A 20,749-nucleotide genomic window follows, 5' to 3' on the forward strand; every position below is an offset into this window, starting at 1 on the left:
CAGGCCCCTGGTAGATTGCCCAGATCATGGGCGCCAGTCCCCTGCCTCGGGGCCTGTAGCCTAGTTGAGTGGGAATTTGGTCGTGTCTATGTCCTGGAGCCAACTGTCCCTGTGCCAGAGAAAGGGATGGCCTTTGGGTGTGTATTGGGGGTTAGGCTGTTAACTCCACCTCTCCATGTCCTAGACGACACATATGCCTAGATCAAGCTCCTGCCTACCTCTGGGCCATTACCTCACTTCTAGAGCCTCAGTCTCCTCATCCATAAGGTGGGGGTATGAGGACATCTCTCCTAGAGGAGGGCTCGGGGGTGCAGAGAAACTGACAGTGGCCTCAGACCTGACAAGCACAGAGCAACGCACTGCTGCAACGCCTCCTGCCTCTCATGAACCACGGGGCAGGCATCTGCAGCCCTATTTCATGGCTGTGGAGGGCAAAGCCCAGAGAGGGAAAGGGAAAGTCAACAGATCCCATAGCACGTCAGCTCCTTGACCAGGCCAGGGATGAGGCTGGGAGAGGACGAGCAGATTCACTCAGTCATTCAACTCTCCTTACCCCTCTGCCTCCTTCCCCGGCCTCTGGGGCCCCAAGTCCAGCAGCACCCAGGGCAGGAGTGTGGTAGGTTCCCCATGCCTCTTCCTTCTCCCTTTGCACCAAGCTTCTCAGGCCCAAGGGGCTGCCAGTGCCACAAGGACACCTCTCAGCTAAGGCGGGCTGAGTCCAGAGCTGGTGGCCCCTGAGTCAGGCGCTGAGTGGTGGTTGAGGCAGTGGGAGCAGAGGAGACCACAAGGAAACTAACAGATGAAATCCAGTCCTCCCAGCCTTTGCCCTTGCTGTTCCCTCTGCCTGGAGCCCTCTCCCCACAGAGGGCTGTGAGCCCATGCACTCCATACTCACTGTCACCAGAGTCTTCCCCGAACCCAGTTAAGAATGCTGGCCCCAAAGGCCGGGCGCGGTGGCTCAAGCCTGTAATCCCAGCACTTTGGGAGGCCGAGACAGGCGGATCACGAGGTCAGGAGATCGAGACCATCCTAGCTAACACGGTGAAACCCCATCTCTACTAAAAAATACAAAAAACTAGCCAGGTGAGGTGGCGGGCGCCTGTAGTCCCAGCTACTTGGGAGGCTGAGGCAGGAGAATGGCGTAAATCCGGGAGGCGGAGCTTGCAGTGAGCCGAGATCGTGCCACTGCACTCCAGCCTGGGCGACAGAGTGAGACTCTGTCTCAAAAAAAAAAAAAAGAAAAAAAAAAAGACTATTCAAAAAAAACATAAAAAACAGACCAACAAAAACAAACAAACAAACAAAAGAATGCTGGCCCCTCAAGGTCAGGCATCATGGCTCATGCCTGTAATCCCAGCACTTTGGGAGGCCAAGGCAGGCAAATCACAAGGTCAGGAGTTTGAGAACAGCCTGGCCAACATGGTGAAACCTGTCTCTACTAAAAATACAAAAAATTAGCTGGGCGTGGTGGGCACCTGTAATCCCAGCTACTCGGGAGGCTGAGGCAGGAGAATCGCTTGAACCCAGGAGGCGGATGTTTCAGTGAGCTGAGATTGTGCCACTGCACTCCAGCCTGGGAGACAGAGTGAGACTCTGTCTCGGGGAAAAAAAAAAAAAAGAATGCAGGCTTCCCTTCTCACCCTGGACTGCCTGTTATGCTTTATTTATTTTCCCCAGAGCATGGATCACCATCTGACATGGGATTCTTTTTTTTTTTTTTTTTTGAGACGAAGTTTCACTCTTGTTGCCCAAGCTAGAGTGCAATGGCACAATCTTGGCTCACTACAACCTCTGCCTCCCGGGTTCAAGCGATTCTCCTGCCCCAGCCTCCCTTGTAGCTGAGATTACAGGCATCTGCCACCACACCCAGCCAGTTTTTTGTATTTTTAGTACAGACGAGGTTTTACCATGTTGGCCAGGCTGCTCTTGAACTCTTGACCTCAGGTGATCCACCCACCTCACCCTCCCGAAGTGCTGGGATTACAGGCGTGAGCCACCGTGCCTGGCACAATCCATCTTTATTGTCTGTCTCACTGCTTCAGAAATAAACTCCAAGAACATTTTGTTCACTTAATCGCCACTACCTAGAACAGTGTCTGGTGTGCAATAGGGTCTAAATAGATAGATAAAGATTAAGTAAAACTTTTATGAAGATATCAGAGAAGTGCACCAATCTTAAGTGTACAGCTTAATCGTTTTATATGTAACCCAGTTCAAGTTGAAGAACACTTCCAGAGGCTCCCTGTACCCGACCCCCAGCCAATCCCCACCCCTTACAGATGTACTGACTTCCATCACCGTTGATTAGTTTTTCCTGTTCCTGAGCGTGGCTTAAATGAATTACTTCAGTGTGTACTCTTTTTCATTTTAACTAATTAATTTTTGAGGCAGAGTCTCACTCTGTCGCCCAGGCTGGAGTGCAGTGGAGCAATCTCAGCTCACTGCAGCCTCTACCTCCTGGGTTAAATCCATCCTCCCACCTCAGCCTCGTGAGTGGCTGGGATTATAGGCGGGCGCCACTATGCCCAGCTAATGTCTGTATTTTTCTGTAGAGACAGGGTCTCACTATGTTACCTAAGCTGGTCTTGAACTCCTGAACTCAAGCCATCTGCCCACCTTGGCTTCCAAAAGTGCTGGGACTACAAGTGTGAGCCACTGCACCTGGCCCATGTCCTTTTTTGTTTGGCTTCTTTTGCTCCACGTAAGGTCTACAAGATCTACAAATGGTGTTGCATTGACAGTGGTTCCTTTTACTGCTGTTCTATCATACAACATTCCACCATTTACGTATTCACGCTCTTGCTGATGGGCATTTGAGCTGTTTCCAGTTTGGGGCTACAGTCTTGTACATGTCTTCCGGTAGCCCTATGCCCCCATCTCTCTTGGGCACCTACCTAGGAGTGCAATTGCTGGATCATAGGGGAAGTGTGTGTGTTAATAAGAAACTGCTGAATGGTTTTCCAAAGTGGTTGTACCTACTGACATTTCCACCAGCCATGTATGAGTGTTGTGTAGCCTCTTCCTCTCTAGTACTTGGGGATGTTACTTTTTTTTTTTTTTTTTTGAGATGGAGTTTTGCTCCTGTCGCCCAGGCTTGAGTGCAATGGTGCAATCTCAGCTCACTGCAGCCTCCGCCTCCTGGGTTCAAGCGATTCTCCTGCCTCAGCCTCCCTCGTAGCTGGGATTACAGGCACCCACCACCACACCCAGCTAATTTTTTGTATTTTTAGTAAAGATGGGGTTTCACTATGTTTGCCAGACTAGTCTCCAATTCCTGGCCTCAGGTGATCTGCCCACCTCGGCCTCCCAAACTGCTAGGATTATAGGCATGAGCCACGGCGCCTGGCCAGGGATGTCAGACTCTTAATGGGTGGGTGACTGGTATCTCATTTCCCTGCTGAGTAATGATGTTGGGTGCTCAGGAAACATCTGCTGATTGAACCCTGTGGTGGGCTATAGAGAGTGGCTCTTCAACTGGCAGGGAGTATCACTGTTGGCTGCCATGCTGGCCTCAGAAGCTGCTCTCCATTCCACATACTGGTCACACCTGCACCCTGGGCGCAGCTGAGATCAGAGCAAGACATTCAGACGGACTAGGCTAAAGGTGTCCCACAGCTAGAAAAAAGAGAAAATCATTGGTTCCCCAGCAGAGCTCTGCAGACAGGACACTGATAGGCTGCCCCTTCCCGGTGTCCAGTGGCACCCATTGGGCAGAGGCCATCTTTCACCACTCCTAGGAGGCACCCAGAGGCCACGTGACCCAGGCAGGAACACCATCTCCCCTGGGCCCCTGCCCTCTGTCTCAGGAGGCTGCATCCTAACACTTGGCAAAGGCTGGGCATGGCCTGTGAGGTCAGCAGAAATTACCAGCCAGTGGGAGGTGGGCAGAGGCACTGGGCTACTTCCCATCCTAGCCCATAAAAACCTCCATGGGCTCTGAGCTTTCCCCTTCCACAGTGACTTTGGAAATCATGGGCTAAGATGGCACCACAAGAGCCAAGGCCCTGAAGTCCCTCTTAGAGAAGTACTGCCCACTGATCAGATAAATCCCATTATGAACCTTACGTAAGCAAGATACAAACTTCCATTGCATTTGAACCTGTATGTTTGGGCTTTGTGACATCAGCAAGCTTTGCCCTCATACAGGTATATACAGTACAGTTGGCCCTCCACACCCGTGGGTCCTACGTCTGTGGATTCAACCAACCACAGATCAAAAATACAATATTCACAGGATGTGAAACCCGTGGATATGAAAGGCTGGCTTTTCCTATTGGCAGGTTCTGCAGAGCCAACTTCGGGACTTGGGCATCCACAGATTTTGGTATCCATAGGGGTCCTGGAACCAATCCCCCAGATACTGAGGAGTGACTATGAAATATATAGTACATATGTTTTAAAAAAGAAAACATATAGTACATATAATTAACATAGGTAACAACTAGCCTGATTTTACAGATGAGAAAACTGATGCATAGAGAAGGTGGAGAATTTGTCTGAGGTTAGTAAGTGGAGGAGTCAGGATTTGAACCCTGGGCCTGGCTCCAGAGGTTCCAGTCTTAAGTGCTCCACCTCAAGGCTGAACCAGCAGGCCAAGAATACAGAGGTGCAGGCCAGCTGCTCCAGGCAGCTCCTCCTGCCCACCTAGGCCTCCTCGGGCCTTTTGCCTGGATGCAGTGAGGGTCGCACCCTGCACCCCTGCCTCCTCGCCTTCCCAGGCGTCACCCTGAACCCTCCCCATTCTGACCCTCACCTCTTGGATGGACCCAGCCAGTAGGCTTCAGGGGTTTTTCCCTCTCCCACTCCTCACACGCACTTGGCACAACCTCTGCTCTGGTGACCCCAAGTGTCTACCTTCCCTGGGTCCACCCCCAATCTGTTTTGAGAGAAAGCTGCCTCTGGGCCAGTGGGATCCACCTCCTGTCCACAAGCCCTATGTCAACCAGAGCTCTTTCAATGACAAGTGACAGAAACCCAACGGGCTTTGAGGAGGGAAATGTTTATTGGCTCATGTGACTTAAGAAGTCCAAGGTCCACAGGCCTCGAGCCAGCTCAGCCCCAGGTGCCCAGATGGCATCAGGAAGCTCTTGTCTCTGGACCTCTTGGCTCTGCTCTCTGTGCTGGTTTTGTTCTCAGGCAGGATGGTTCCCTCAGGGTAATAAGTTGCTTCCAACAGCTCCTGGCAGCCCACACGCATTCCGCCAGCTCTGCTGCCCCAATGTGGTCGCTGTCATCTTGCCAGTGATCCTGTCAAAACCCTTTCCTGATGGTCCCACTTGAAGTCCCAGGGCTCAGGACCCCACCCCTGCACCAATCAGTGGTGGAGTGTGGGTGACTCTGTGATGGGCTAGCCTGGCGTGCCATTCCCACCCCTCAGCCCCAGGGAGGGTGCTCAACTGCACAAAGCACAGGTCCCAGCAGAGGAGAGATGGTTCCTGAAAGGAAACCAAAAAAGGCACTGCTACCAAAGCAGGGCACCTAGAGGCAGGCAGGGCCTGCAGACGCCCGTTTCCAGCTCCCCAGGGCTGTCTCCTCTCCATGTCTCAAATCGTTGACCCTCCCATCAGCCTTGGGTGTTTTTTTTGTTTTGTTTTGTTTTGAGACGGAGTCTCAAAAATGCAAGCTCCGCCTCCCGGGTTTATGCCATTCTCCTGCCTCAGCCTCCCATGTAGCTGGGACTACAGGTGCCCGCCACCTCGCCTGGCTAATTTTTTTTGTACTTTTTAGTAGAGATGGGGTTTCACCGTGTTAGGCAGGATGGTCTTGATCTCCTGACCTTGTGATCCGCCCGTCTCAGCCTCCCAAAGTGCTGGGATTACAGGCTTGAGCCACCGCGCCCGGCCCAGCCTTGGGTGTTTTAACCCACCTTCTCCTTCTTTGGGTCTCTCACTCAGGGAAGGAGACCCACCCCCTGCTTCACAGAGAAGTCAGACACCATCAGATAAAAGCTGTGAAGACCAGCCAGGTGTGGCGGCTCACGTCTGAAAGCCCAGCACATTGGGAGGCCAAGGTGGGAGGATCACTTGAGCCCAGGAGTTCGAGTCCAGCCAGAACAACATAGTGAGACCTCATCTCTACACACACACACACACACAACATACACACACTATACACCTATAGTCCCAACTACTCTAGAGGACGAGGCGGGAGGATCCCTTGAGCCCAGAAGGCTGCAGTGAGCCGTGATCGTGCCACTGCTCTCCAGGCCAGGCAACAAAGAGAGGCCCTGGCTCCAAAACAAAACAAAACAAAAAAGTTAAAATTAAAAAAAAAAATTGTTACCTCTGGTTGGATGCAGTGGCTCATGCCTGTAATCCCAGCGCTTTGGGAGGCCAGGTCAGGCAGATCACTAGAGGTCAGGAGTTTGAGACCAGCCTGGCCAACATGGTAAAACCATGTCTCTACTAAAAATACAAAACTTAGCTGGGCATGGTGGCGGGCACCCATAATCCCAGCTACTCAGGAGGCTGAGGCAGGAGAATTGCTTGAACCTGGGAGGTGGAGGTTGCAGTGAGCTGAGATCACGCCACTGCACTCTAGCCTGGGTGAAAGAGTAACTCTGTCTCAAAAAACAAACAAACAAACAAACAAAAAACAGTTACCTCAATCCTCCCCGCAAAACCCACTCACTGTCCTGTCCCTTGGCAGGTTGAGGTTGGCCTGAGGTTCCCCCACCTCACCCCATCAATTCTCTCCCATCCTATCCCTGCAGATCGTCTCTAAAATTCTCGCCATCTAAAAACCACCCCTATGCATCCATATAGTGTGAAAAATTTATATATATACAATATATAATGTAAATATGTATGTAAATAAACCACTGCCCACTCCTATGCCCCTCACTCTGAGTGGTCTCTGGTTGGCATCCCTAAGTGCTGCTTCCACACGCCTCAGGGTCTCTCACCTCCAGCCCACTCACCCCCTACAACCACCACCAAGGCCCAAGCAGCACTGGTGGAGTCGCCGGGAAAGCTGAGGGTTGCCTTGCAGGCGCCACCTCCTGTCCACGGTGTCTGACACTTGACCTCTCCCTGCTTCCAGATGTACCTGTATGGGCACCACCGTGGATCCTGGGTGGCACGGGTTCTGGGCTCTCTCATCTCCTTTGGTGGTCTGCCCCAGCACCCCATGCTCAGAGAGGTCACCTGCTTTTGAGGCTCACACGTGTCTTTGTTCCCCTACATTCACACATCCACTCAGCACCTTCCCTCAGCAGCCTCACAGGCACCCCCAATTCATCACAGCCACACTGTGACCTTCAGGCTGAACCTGTTCTTCCTGTGTCCCCCAGCAGGGAAGGAGCCCCTGACCACCAAAGCTGCTGCAGAAAGAAACCTGGGGGTCGCCCTTAACAATCCCCTCAGCCTCCATGTGCAGTCGGCCATCTCCATGCTGAAGGCTGAGGCCAGCACAGACCCAAGTCTGCCCACCGCTCACTGTGCCCCTACCTCGTCCTGCTCCAGCTGCCATCACCTCACCCAGACTTCCGAGTCAGTTCCCTGCTGCCACCAGTGCCCACGAGAAAGCCACTGAGTTTGTTAAGAAACAGACTATAGGCCGGGCGCGGTGGCTCAAGCCTGTAATCCCAGCACTTTGGGAGGCCGAGACGGGCGGATCACGAGGTCAGGAGATCGAGACCATCCTGGCTAACATGGTGAAACCCTGTCTCTATTAAGAAATACAAAAAAAAAAACTAGCCGGGCGAGGTGGCGGGCGCCTGTAGTCCCAGCTACTCGGGAGGCTGAGGCCGGAGAATGGCGTGAACCCGGGAGGCGGAGCTTGCAGTGAGCTGAGATCCGGCCACTGCACTCCAGCCTGGGCGACAGAGCGAGACTCCGTCTCAAAAAAAAAAAAAAAAAGAAACAGACTATATGTATACGTTTTCTTTTTGACATTTTTTTTTTTTGAGACGGGGTCTTGCTCTGTTGCCCAGGCTGGAGTGCAGTGGTGCAATCATGGCTCACTGCTGCCTTGAACTCCTGTCCCAGCCTCCTAAGCAGCTGGGACCACAGGCATAAGCCACCATTTAGACCTTTAAAACTGAATGCCTTGCGGGCCCCAGGAGGCCCCACGTGGGCTACCTGCGCCTTCCCCAACCTGAGTGCCTCTGCTTTACACGCAACACAGCTCCTGGGTCTGCTCTGAAAGGTTATCTGGATGAACATAGTGTGTCACCGCCCTGCTCAAAAACCACCTTCAAGGCCCTTCACAATCTTGCTATGTCTGCTCCTTTCCACATGCCCTTCACTACACTGGGCACAGGACTCTACAGTTTCCAAGACCTGTTCCTGCTCCCTGTCCCACTTATCCCTTCACAGCAGCCCACAGGGGGCAGAACAGTCTCCATCAGAGAGACAAGAGGCTGCTGAGAGCAGGGCAGTAGCCCGCGAGGGGTCAGCAGCACCACGGGGCAGGTGTCCCCCACGTGCCCAGCACTTGCGAGCTCTCCCACCTCCCTTCTGTAGGCAGCCCTGGCGTGCTCAGCAGAGCCAGGGCCTCCAGCCTCCCCAGATGATCCCTCTCTCCCCTCACTGCCACCTCACCTGCCATTGACGCGGCCCCAGCTCCCAGTTTTTTTTTTTTTTTTTTTTTGAGACGGAGTCTCGCTCTGTCGCCCAGGCTGGAGTGCAGTGGCCGGATCTCAGCTCACTGCAAGCTCTGCCTCCCGGGTTTATGCCATTCTCCTGCCTCAGCCTCCCGAGTAGCTGGGACTACAGGCGCCCGCCACCTCGCCCGGCTAGTTTTTTGTATTTTTAGTAGAGACGGGGTTTCACCATGTTAGCCAGGATGGTCTCGATCTCCTGACCTTGTGATCCGCCCGTCTCAGCCTCCCAAAGTGCTGGGATTACAGGCTTGAGCCACCGCGCCCGGCTCCAGTTTTTTTTTTTGAGATGGAGTCTCACTCCGTCACCCAGGTTGGAGTGCGGTGGTGTGATCTCAGCTCACTGCAACCTCCACCTCCCAGGTTCAAGCGACTCTCCTGCCTCAGCCTCCCTAGCAGCTGGGATTACAGGGGCACACCACCACGCCCAGCTAATTTTTGTATTTTTTGTAGAGACGGGGTTTCACCATGTTGGCCAGGCTGGTCTTGAACTCTTCACCTCAGGGGATACGCCCACCTCAGCCTCCCAAAGTGTTGGCATTACAGGAGTGAGCCACCGCGCCCGGCCCCAGCTCCCAGTTTCATGTGGGGAAGGCAGGTGGGTGGATGGGATGGCAACCATGATGTCCTGCACAGAGCCTGGAACAGACACTGAGATTCCCTTTTATTATTTTTTTTAATAAATTTAAGAACAGCTCTACCTTCTCTCTTCCCCCCAGAGCAACTAAAACCAACTAAAAGGGGCTATGGCCTGGGGGGCAGAAGGCGCTAGGAGTCATAATCCTCTTCGTCCTCTTCATCAGGTGCTGAGGGGCCCGGGGGTGCGGGGGGCAAAGGCAGAGTAGAGGCGAAGGGCAGGAAGGGCGTCGGGGGGCTGCAGAGCAGAAGGCAGGGGGGAGTCAGGCCTAAGCCCCACCATGCCCTCCACGGGGACAGCTGCCAAGCCCCTCCCTCCCCCACCTGACCCTCCCACCACCACCCTCCAGATCCATGGGGCCAAGGCCCAGGGCAGCTCACGCAGGGCAGGCCCAGGGCCCACCCACAGGCCCTGGCAGGGTGGAGCAGGATCTTTCAGGAGAACAGTCTCCTGCCTTGGAGCCCTCCTCAGTCTCCTCAGTTATTCTCCTCCCACCCCCCAAATATGCCACAATCAACAAGACCAAGGGACCAGGGAGACCAGGAAGGGTAAACTGGCTCTAGGGAGTCTGCCAGCACCCTTCCATGCCCCTGGGCTGCTCACCTCTGAAAGTGGGCAGGGGGGTGGCTGGCCTGGGGTGGGGGTTGTGATGTCTCCTCTTCCCCATCAGTATCTGTGTCCTCAGATTCATCCTGTGAGCACCACAGAGGTCAGAGTTGACAGGAAAAGACACGAGCCCATCACTGGGAGTGGCAGGGACAGCAGTAGACCCTCACAGCCCCAGTTTACAAATAAACCGGGTGCAAAGAGGTCGCAGAAAAGGATGGGCGCTGGCCTCCTGCCAGTTCAGCTTGGGGCGAGGCTGTCTGTCCCATCATCAAGGGCAGGGCGAAGAGCTGGGGCCTCACTCACCTCCTGCTCCGAGTCTGTCCCGGACAGCTTCTTGTCCTTGCTTTTCGTTCCCATTCCACCGTTCTTCCGGCCGCCGCTGCCCGGTTTCCGGCCCCTTTGGGAAGGTACAGTCCATCTGCCCGGAGGTCTCCCTACTCCTTGGCCACCCCCAAGCCCTGTGGCCTTGGCCTTCCCCACTGTATGCCAGGCCCTGGCCCCACCTGCGGGCGCCCTTGTCCCCATCCATGTGGTTGTCCTCCCCGTCCCCCTGCATGTCGGGAACAGATGCCACCAAGTCCTTCAAGAAGTCAAACTGCTGCTCCAGCTCGATGCACTGCTTCCTGGAAGAGGTGAGGAGGGGCTGGCACTCAAGACGGGCCCAGACACCCAAACCCTCAGTGGGTGGCAGCAAGGGGCTCCGGATGTCAGACTGGAGCTCGGGCTGATCTCCGCCCCCGGGCCTGCACTCCTTTACTCAAGTGGCTCCCTCTGCCTGGACGCCCAGCCCCTCCTCTGCCAGTCTGTGGCCTTGCTGGTGTGCCGGCCGCCGCCCACCTCCCTCGCCATCCAAGCTCTGCCTCCCTCAGTGTGTGAACTCCCCGCGCCAGCCCCGCCGGCCCCTCCCTGCTCCTCGCCGCTCACAGGTGGGATGTGGTCATGGTCTTGGCGTTCCGGGACTGGGTCACCTGGCAGGCCTTCTTCAACAGCGACTCTAGGAAGAGCTCAAGCGCCCGGGCTGAGGGGCGTCAAGGAGAACGCCAGGGCGGGAGAGGACCCGCTGCCTCCCTCCCCGACGCCCCTCGACCCGGCCCGCCCCCGGCAGGATACAGATGATGACAGGCACCGCTGCCGCCACCTTCCCAATCTCTTCGTCCGTCTGCATGATCTTCTTGATCCGCGCCTTCGGGTGGGGGAGCAGAGTTCAGACCCCGTCGCCTCCGTCCCCTAAGGGGGTGCCGGGGGAGGAAGGGGCATCCCCGGAGAAAGGGGGCGGAGGACGCGGACGCGGGGAGGGCACGGAGGAGGCGGGGCGTCCAGGCCCCCGAATACCGCGGCGCGCCTGCCTTTCCAGCGGGAACTGGGCCCAAGCCTCCCGGGAGCCGGGCCCACTCCCTGCCGGGCTCTGCCATGTGCTCACCGGCGGGAACCGCGCGTTGTACTTCTTCTTCTTGCTCGGCATCTCGGGGCCTCTCTCGCCGCGTCGGGTCCAGCGCCGCCGCCCGCAGCCTCCCGGCTCCCGGGCCTGCTCGCTGCCCGCCCGCCTCGGTTCCCCCGGGTCCTGGTGCCGCCCGCTCCGCCCCCGCCGCTTCCCGTGGAGTCCTAACGCCGCCTGTTAAGACGCCGCTCACAGGGCCCTAGTGCCCTCCTCTTGGAGCCTCCCGGGCCGTACGCATCCCTCCCCGGTCTGTACCGCTGCTCCCGCCCGCCCCCAAGACCAGAAGAGCGAACGTTGGCCCCGCCCCCCACTGCCCGCCCCTCCCGGGGTTCCCGCGATGGCCCCGCCCCCCGAGTCAGCACCTCCCCGTCGGCCCCGCCCCTTCCCCTGCCGGCCCCGCCCCACAGCGCGGCCGCTGCGGCCGCTGAGGCCGGCGGCTCCGCCCCGTGGCTGCGCTTGTCTATAAAGTTGTTGTTGAGGTGGCACGGCGCTAAGATGGCGGCGGCGGCGGCGGCCGTGGCGGGGGTGGGGCGCGGCGGCGGTGGCACGGAGCCCCGGCAGGAGCGGAACCGGGCCCGGGGCTGGGCCGGCGTCGAACGCAGCGAAGGCCGGAGGTGACTGCGGGCGGCGGGAGGGGCAGGGCAGGGCCGGGGCGGGAGCACCGCTCGGGCCGTGGGCGTTAATGGCGGCGGGCGCGGCACGGCCGGAGCCTGGCGCTCCTGCAGGCTCTAACAAGCCCAGGTTCGAGTCCGGGCACCGCCCCATGGGTTTCGGAACGGCCTGTGCCTTCTCTGGACCTCAGTGTCCTCGTCTTTAAGTGGGCCCGATAACGCCTTCTCGGGAGGCCTGGCACTACAGAGCCGGCCTTGGGAGCTGCGCGAACGTGCGCTTCTTTGCCTTCCTCTATTAAATGCCAGCGCTCCGGATACCTGCCAGGAAAAGGGGGCCTTGGCAGGGCCGGGAGGTGTAGCTGGGGCCGGTTGCTCCCACGCCTGGATTCACCCTTTGGCCCTGCCACGCACTACAGGTGACCTTGGGCAAGTCCTTTCTCTCTGAGCCTCAGTTTCCTTGTCTGTAAGTCAAGGAGAATAGTAATAACTGCAGCAACCCTTCTGGAGCGCTCACTCCTCAGGCATCTAATTTTCACAGCGGATCTACAGGACAGGAACAGTTGTTACCCCATTGTAAAGATGAGGCAACTGAGGCGCATCGACAATAACTCTTACCCAAGGCCACAGTTTAATCCAGTGCCTGGCACCTGTAGTTATTGTCTCAGACCCTGCCCTGACTCGGTTCCCTCACAGCAGGATGGAACCAGGTGAGGAGCTGGAAGAGGAGGACTCTCCAGGTGGCCGTGAGGATGGCTTCACTGCTGAGCACCTGGCTGCAGAGGCTATGGCAGCTGACATGGACCCCTGGCTAGTGTTTGATGCCCACACGACACCTGCCACTGAGCTGGATGCCTGGCTGGCCAAGTACCCACCATCCCAAGTTACCCGCTATGGGGACCCCGGTTCACCCAACTCAGAGCCTGTGGGCTGGATTGCAGTGTATGGGCAGGGCTACAGCCCCAACTCCGGGGATGTGCAGGGCCTGCAGGCAGCCTGGGAAGCTCTGCAGACCAGTGGGCGGCCCATCACACCGGGCACCCTGCGCCAGCTCGCCATCACCCACCACGTGCTCTCAGGCAAGTGGCTTATGCATCTGGCACCAGGCTTTAAGCTGGACCATGCCTGGGCTGGCATTGCCCGGGCCGTGGTTGAAGGCCGGCTTCAGGTGGCCAAGGTGAGCCCACGGGCCAAGGAGGGTGGGCGCCAGGTCATCTGTGTTTACACGGACGACTTCACGGACCGCTTGGGTGTACTGGAGGCGGATTCAGCCATCCGTGCAGCAGGTATTAAGTGCCTGCTCACCTACAAGCCTGATGTCTATACCTACCTGGGCATCTACCGGGCCAACCGCTGGCACCTCTGCCCCACTCTCTATGAGAGTCGTTTCCAGCTTGGGGGCAGTGCCCGTGGCTCCCGAGTGCTTGACCGTGCCAACAACGTGGAACTGACCTAGAGGGGCCAAACTGGGGAGACTGCCCTCTCCCCTCCATGCTGGGGATGGATCCTCCTGTCTTCCTCCTTGTCCCATGAAGGACAAGCCCCCCAACTCGGGGGACTACTAGGTCACTTGGGAACTACCTGCATCTTCAGTCCCCTTGAACTTCTGCCCTCTGTTCAGGGCTGATGCAAGCCCCACAGGCTGGGGGAATCCGGTTCTCTGAGGGATGAGCCTTCAGCCTCCCTTTGTAATGCTGCTCCTCTCCACTGCCCAGGACCGTGGGTTGGGTGCAGACACCTAAGAGGAGAGACTTCCTTGGGACGCTCATCCCCTGCTATACCTCCCCTTCCTCCTGCATCTCCCCTTCTTTCCTTCCCCCTCACAAGGGAGAAAACTTAGTACTTCCAGGCCCTCTCCTTGGAGCCTTCATGGTCTAGGGGTAGGGGCCCCACTGGCCTGAGCATGCCATTTTGGGGGGAGGGTGGTTGTGCCTACTTGTCCTTTGGCAGAGGGGATGCCAGGACCATGGACATGAGGCCTGCGCATCCCTGCCAGCTCACACAGCCTGTCCCACCATCCCCCCTTCCTTGGCTACTTTGACATGTGCCTGCTCCTGGCATTTCAATAAAACCCGGCTTGGGTCTGTGTCTTGAGTGTTTTTTAAAATACTGTCTTGGTGGTTACCTGCTTTGGTTGCTAGGGAGAGGCAGGGCCAGGAGAGACTACCCCGTTGACCCGGCCAGGCCCCCATAGCTGCCCCTAGCAATAAGTTGTGCCTCACTGCTGAGGCTAGGCCCTGTCTCTAAGAACCTCTGCAAAACCAGCCCCACTTCCCCTCCATCCCAAATCAGTTTCTCAGAGATTTCCCATAATTCCAGGGGTTGATCCCTCCAGGAACGTCTAAGGGGCCACTGCTAGGCCGCGAGGTACATTTGTGCATATTAGAGGAAGGTACCAAGCCCAGGCAGTCCTAGGCCAGGGTACGTGGTTTGGGGAGCAGAGGATGGGATGGGCTGGATTTCGGCACCCTAGGCTGGACATCCTTGTGCAGTGAACAACCTGCGCAACCCTAGGTAGTCTCTCTGGAAGCCCCGCCATTCATACTGTCCTCTTCTACCATCCTGACCTTCATAGGGCCCACTGGACAGTTTGCAAAGCGCTTTCATATGTATTAAATTTAATTCTCACAACCTCTTTAGGAGATGTTGGCCCCATTCTGCGGTCAAGGTAATTGAAGCCAAGAGGGGAAAGGAGTTTTCTCAGTGTCATGCGATGAGGTGGGCAGAGCTAGGACTTGCATCCCAGTCCCTTCCTCAGGCAATGAGGTCCCTGAGCCCACCGAGGAAAACAGCTTTTCATAACTCACGAAGCATGTTCACTTATGTGATCTCACTAGGCCGCCCTGCTCTGCTGGGACTTGCTGTAGCCTCGGAGCCTGGCTCCCGCACGCCTCCATCTCTCCAGCCCAGTGCCCGGCCCTGGCCTGGATTGGAGGCCAGGGTGTCTGGCAGGGAGCCCCTTGGGACACAGCTCTCGTGCCGTGCCGAGACTGACTCAGCCTCCAGCAGTCTCACCAAATCGGAATTTAGAGCAGGGGAGCGGAGATGCCACCAGGCTGACTGGGTGGAAGTGGCTGAGTCATGAGATGCTGGCTCAGTCCTCTCTCCAGCTTCCTCCCCACCCTGAGCTTCCCCAGGGCTGAGTCCCCCTCTGCCCAGCCTTGGGAAGTCCCCAAAGCTGGGTGGTCTCCAAGTTGGAGCCTGGTGCTCTGCCTCCCTTGGGCCGCCAGGGCTTTGCACTCCACCAAAGTGGGCCAAGGCACCTCATGGGTCCCGCAGAGATGCCCAGGTGGGGTCAATGGCACTGGCTTCTTTCATAGCTGAGTGTGTCACACACATAGCCCCTCTCCATCGCTGTGCCCTGCCCCACCCCACAACCCACTGTCTCCCGAGCCACTTCCACTGTCCTCTTGTCCCTCCTCCATTCTCCACAGCCAGGTCAACAGATCCCTCCCGCAGAGTGGCCATGTCCTTCTGCCAAAAGCCCTTCCATGGCTCCCCACAGTCTGCAGGATAGAGTCCGCTCTCCTGCACTGGCCGTGACCTGGTGCCCATCGACTGTCCCCGCTTCCCTGGGGCACCCCTTTCTGCCCATGCTCACTCTGCTGGAGCCGTCTGTTACTTCCTTCACCCACTGTCGCACAACCCTGGGCCTCGGGCTGTTCCTTCTGCTTGAGCACCTGCCTTGCAGCCCTGATGGCCGGAGTGTGTGGTGACTTGTGTAATGGCTTGATGGATGTCCGTCTCCTGCTGGCCCCTAAGCCCCATGCCCATACTATGCTCTGTGAAGGCAGGAACAGTGGCTAGATCTCAGCCCTGTCCCCAGAGCCTACCACAGTGCTCGGCCAGAACAATGACTCCATAAGTTATTATATGAATGAATGAGGTAATTGGCGACTCCAGCCCCTGCTGGACCCGTCTGCCTCATCCCGTCTCCACTCCCTGCTTCACACTCCTTGTCCAAGAACGTTGAGCTGCGTGCGACTTTTCTTGCCCACATGGTGGCCTTTCTCACTTTCATGCCTTTGCTGGTGCTGTAGCCTCTGCTTGGCTTACCCTCGCCCACTTCCCTGGCTGGCGCCATGTTGCAGACCTACTGGCTCAGGTGTAATTCTTCAGGATCCTTCCCCATCCTTCCTCACCCCAACTGTTGCAGGCATGTCCCCTAGGCTCCCACAGCTCCCGCCCGCCTGCTGCTCTCATCTGTGTGTAAGATCCCTTCAGAACAGTGGCAATGCTTTATCCTCCAGCATCCGGCATAGGGCCCAGCCTAGTGCAGATGCCAAATTAACTTTCTTTTTTGAGATAGGGTCTTGCTCTGCTGCCCAGGCTGGAGTGCAGTGGCATGATGATGGCTCACTGCAGCTTTGAACTCCTGGGCTCAAGCAATCCTACCACCTCATCCTCCCAAAGTAATCCCAAAGGAATTACAAATATGAGCCCCTGCACTCAGCCAAACATTCTTGAATAAATGAGTGAGTGAATTAAAGCCACTCTCCCTCTCTGGGTCTCAGTTTCCTCATTCTGTTCATAACAAGAGCCAGGCACAGTGCGAAGCATTTACCTACATGATTTCATCTAAGTTTCACCTGGCTCTATTATTATTGCCATTTTGCAGAAGAGGAAACTGAGACCCAGACAAGTTCAATAATTGGCTCAAGTCATGGAGCAAGTAAGTGGCAGAGCCAAGATTCAAACCCAGTTCATCCAACTCCAGGGCATCTTATGCACTGTTGAACCCCCACTTTATCGAAGTGCTGTTGGGGTGGGGACTGCAAAGACAGATGAGACCCAGCAAGGACTCAGGATCTCGTTTCTAAAGCACACAGGAGGTTGGGTCTTCAGAACCACCTGGGAGAGAAGCTGGGCCAAAACTGAGAGTCTCTCTCTTTTTTTTTTTTTAAACAGAGTTTCACTCTGTCACCCAGGCTGGAGTACAGTGGCATGATCTTGGTTCACTACAACCTCCTCCTCCTGGGTTGCCATGTTGGCCATGCTGGTCTTGAACGCCTGACCTCAGGTGATCCACCCACCTTGGCCTCCCAAAGTGCTGGGATTAGAGGCATGAGCCACCATGCCCAGCAGAAAGTCCCTTTTTTACCGATGAAGAAACTGAGGCCTAGACAGTGCAATGACCAAACCTACTGGGCAAGAAGGGTCTCCAGGTCTACAGTGGGAACTGATCCCCTGCCAGGTCAATGGCCCTCCAAAACCCACCCCCTCAGGCTGGCAGTGGGTTCTGCCCTGTTTGGCCCCTTCCTACCTTGGAGCAGGGATGTGCCTTCAGCTCAGAGGGTGCTGGGAAAACTTGGACAAGTCCTGTGCTCTGCTCCTTTTATAAAACCAGGGGGGCTGGGCGCGGTGGCTCACGCCTGTAATCCCAGCACTTTGGGAGGCTATGGCTGGTGGATCACGAGGTCAGGAGATCGAGACCATCCTGGCTAACACAGTGAAACACCGTCTCTACTAAAAATACAAAAAATTAGCCGCGCGTGGTGGCGGGCGCCTGTAGTCCCAGCTACTCGGGAGGCTGAGGCAGGAGAATGGCGTGAACCCGGGAGGCGGAGCTTAGAGTAAGCCGAGATCGTGCCACTGCACTCCAGCCTGGGCAACAGAGCCAGACTCCGTCTAAAAAAAAAAAAAAAACCAGGGGAAGGGTGACTGAGGCCAGGTAAAGAACCCCCGCCCCAACTCCTTTTCCTCCCACTCTCACATACTGCAAACCCCAGATCCCAGGGAGGAGGCTCCAGAGGGTCTGTCCAGGGAAGGAGAGAATCTGCCCGACTTGTACTTCTGTTGGAACTCAGGCAGACTCAAAGAGGACTGAATCAGCTGAGTCGGGAGAACGCTTCAGCAGGAGCTTTGGCAGGATTTGGGGGATTTTCCCAGTGGGGCAGCTGCGCCCCACTCTTGCCGGCTGGGAGGGGCTCTGGCAGGGATGAGGATCGGGTCACACAGCTGATTCATCTGAGGAGGGAAACTCCCCGCTCCTCTGACACACATCCCCCAGGCACCCAGGGGTAAACCTGAGGACACCCAGCTGAGAAGCCCACCAACCCCATCCTCCTTTGCTTACTTGGAAAATGCCAGGGAGATAGAGTCAGGCAGGGTGACAGGGCTTAGGGGGCACCTTCCCAGGGAATAAAACCAGAGACTGGGACCAGAGAGAAAGCTGGACAAGGGCCACCTCAGGGGTCCTTTCTCACCCATTTTATAGATGAGAAAACAGGCTCAAATAGTAAAAGTAAACATGGGCTAGGTGTGGTGGCTCATGTTTATAATAACAGCAGTCTGGGAGGCCGAGGCAAAAGGATTGCTTGAGCCCAGGAGTTCAAGACCAGCCTGAGCAACACAGTGAGACCCCCATCTCTACCAAAAACAAAACAAAACAAAACAAAGCCAGGCATGGTGGCACATTCCTATACTCCCAGCACTCAGGAGGCTAAGGGAGGAAGGTCGGTTGAGCCTGGGAGGGCAAGGCTTTGGCGAGCCACGATCCAGCAACTGCACTCCAGCCTGGCAAACCTGTCTGGAAAAAGAAAAAAAATCAAACCTGTATATAGACCTACTCTGTGCTAGGTACACCCTAAGCAGTTCAGATGCATTAACTCATTATGGTCCTCACAGACCTCCTCCTTTTACTGATGAGGAAACTGAGGCAGAAAGAGGTTAAGTAACTTGGCAACTTGGCCAAGGTCAACTCTAGAACTGCTCTGGGGCCTGCACAACTCCTGGGAGTCCTTGTACACCCGCGTCGCAGGGAGCTCTGTCCCTGGTCCCTGAGCAGCTCTGGCCCCGAGGGGAAAGACCTTTCTGGGATGAAGTCTAAATTGGCTTCTGGGGATCTTCCTTCCTCCAACCGACTCTGCCCTCTGTATACCCTAGAGGACACGGAGGTCACCCACCAGGCCCCAGCTCCTCTTCCTCCCTCCCCTAAAGGGAGAAAGCTGGTTCAGGCAGGAAAATCAGCCCAACCCTCAGAGGCCAGGAGAGGGCAGCGAAGCATTCCCGCCAAAATCTCTCCAGGGCTTTGACTCTTTTCCAAACCCCAATCCATCCTTCCCTCCGGAGTCAGAGCCTCCCTTTCCGGTCTGCCACCCGCCCCTCACAACACATGACACAAACTCACACACAGACACACGCGTGCATGCTGGGAGTCCAGCCTCCAGGCTCCTGTCCTCTGGGAACCTGGTCTGGCCCCGCTCACCTCTGCGGTGGGCCAGGGGCCTGATGGGTGTCGGAGGTGGGCTGAGAGTTGTGGCTGTTTGAGACGGGGCCAGGGACCCCACACAGGCGAGCTCTGTCCCATTTGGCTCCCACATCCAGGCTGTGTGACTCACCCCCTCACCCCCCATGACTCAGTTTACACCAGTGCCCAGAAGTCCTCCCAGGATGGGTGGGGTGGTTTATTGGCCCAGCCCAGGCCTGCCAGCCTTTCATCCAGGACGGGTGTTTCATACCACTCCTGGCCCAGAGCAGGAGCTGGCACCCATGGGGTACTGGGCTTGGGGTATGGCCCAGGTCTGAGGAGTTAGGGGGAACCTGAGAACTGGGTGACAGGCTCCAACTGTCTGAGCCTGGGTCTGCAGGAAGCAGGAGCCACTCCAAGAAACTTAAGGGGCCAGGTGGAGTGGGCAGATCCATCCTGGGCACTGACAGCAGCGCCCCTGACATCACCCTTCAGAGGAAATTGCCCATAAAGCACAAAATAAAACAGCAAGAAAATTCTCACTAACATTTATCCATCCCTTACTGTACAGGTGCCATGCTCAGCACTGTCCATGCCATGGCTCAGTCACTCCCCTACAACCGTGAAAAGCGGGTAAGATTATTAGCATCCTCTTTTTTTTTTTTTTTTTTTCTTTTTTTGAGACAGAGTTTCGCTCTTGTCACCCAGGCTGGAGTGCAATGGCGTGATCTTGGCTCACTGCAACCTCTGCCTCCCGGGTTCAAACAATTCTCCTGCCTCAGTCTCTTGAGTAGCTGGGATTACAGGTATGTGCCACCACGCCTGGCTAATTTTGTATTTTTAGTAGACACAGGGTTTCTCCATGTTAGTCAGGCTGGTCTCAAACTCGCTATCTCAGGTGACCCGCCCGCCTCAGCCTCCCAAAGTGCTGGGATTACAGGCGAGAGCCACTGCACCCGGCCAGCATCCTCTTTACAAGGGAGGAAACTGAGGCATTGAGAAGTTAGGGAATTTCCCAGCTTCCCCAGCTTGCCCAGCCAGGAAGTGGCTGAACTGAAATTCAAACCCAAGATGTCCACTGCCAGAGCCCCTCCTGCCTGCTGAATGGCGCTTACTGAAGCAAGGATGAGAGGCCCAAAACCCCATCCCAGCCCCTGCCGTCTCCATGGAAACCTCTAGTTTCAGGGTCCACAGTATGTAAACCTCATCTGCAGGAAGGGGAAACTGAGGCTCCCAGAGGGAAAGAGACTGACCTGAAGTCACATAATGACGTCATTTAACGAACTATTAGAGACCCAGCCAGGCTGGAGCTGTGTCTTTGATGTTCGTCCCACAGTCCTGGGCTGGAGAGGTGGCTGGTGAGGGAAAGGGAGCCTCGCTTTTTATAAATGTTTCTCCCCAATTCTCCTCTGCCAGGAAGGCTTCTCCCACCCCCACCACAGTTGGAAAGAACTCTTCCTTCCTGGGCTCCAGTGATGGCCCTGGCACTCTCTGGCTCCTCCCCGCAGCACCGTCTCCTTAGCACCAGGACTAGTCTGAGTGTCTGACCACCTCTCTGGGTTGAATGAAAGTGCCTTGTGGCCAGGAAGACCAAGTCGCTGTTTTGTTTTTTTGTTTGCTTGTGTGTGTGCATGTGTTTTGTTTTGTTTTTTTTTGTTTTTTTTTT

General features: G+C 56.1%; 2 protein-coding genes across 3 annotated transcripts; one reads left to right on the forward strand and one right to left on the reverse strand.

The window, feature by feature from the left end:
- Positions 1-9,244: 9,244 nt before the first annotated feature.
- Positions 9,245-11,588, reverse strand: DRAP1 (DR1 associated protein 1). The gene is made up of 7 exons (XM_025358216.1): positions 11,269-11,588; positions 10,959-11,031; positions 10,773-10,866; positions 10,352-10,471; positions 10,152-10,245; positions 9,843-9,931; positions 9,245-9,476 (listed from the first exon to the last, which is right to left on the reverse strand). The coding sequence occupies exons 1-7, from the start codon at positions 11,308-11,310 to the stop codon at positions 9,371-9,373; spliced, it is 618 nt and encodes a 205-aa protein (XP_025214001.1). The 5' UTR covers positions 11,311-11,588; the 3' UTR covers positions 9,245-9,370.
- A 94-nt stretch (positions 11,589-11,682) lies between these two features.
- C14H11orf68 (chromosome 14 C11orf68 homolog) lies at positions 11,683-14,001 on the forward strand. 2 transcript variants are annotated; one of them, XM_025358266.1, is made up of 2 exons: positions 11,683-11,900; positions 12,591-14,001. In XM_025358266.1, the coding sequence occupies exons 1-2, from the start codon at positions 11,782-11,784 to the stop codon at positions 13,348-13,350; spliced, it is 879 nt and encodes a 292-aa protein (XP_025214051.1). In that variant the 5' UTR covers positions 11,683-11,781; the 3' UTR covers positions 13,351-14,001. The 2 variants fall into 2 exon arrangements, with proteins under 2 accessions (XP_025214051.1, XP_025214052.1); XM_025358267.1 differs by having other exon boundaries at positions 12,594-14,001.
- The last annotated feature ends 6,748 nt before the right edge of the window (positions 14,002-20,749 follow it).

Source organism: Theropithecus gelada, chromosome 14 (assembly GCF_003255815.1).
Source record: "Theropithecus gelada isolate Dixy chromosome 14, Tgel_1.0, whole genome shotgun sequence".
Taxonomy (NCBI): Eukaryota; Metazoa; Chordata; class Mammalia; order Primates; family Cercopithecidae; genus Theropithecus; species Theropithecus gelada.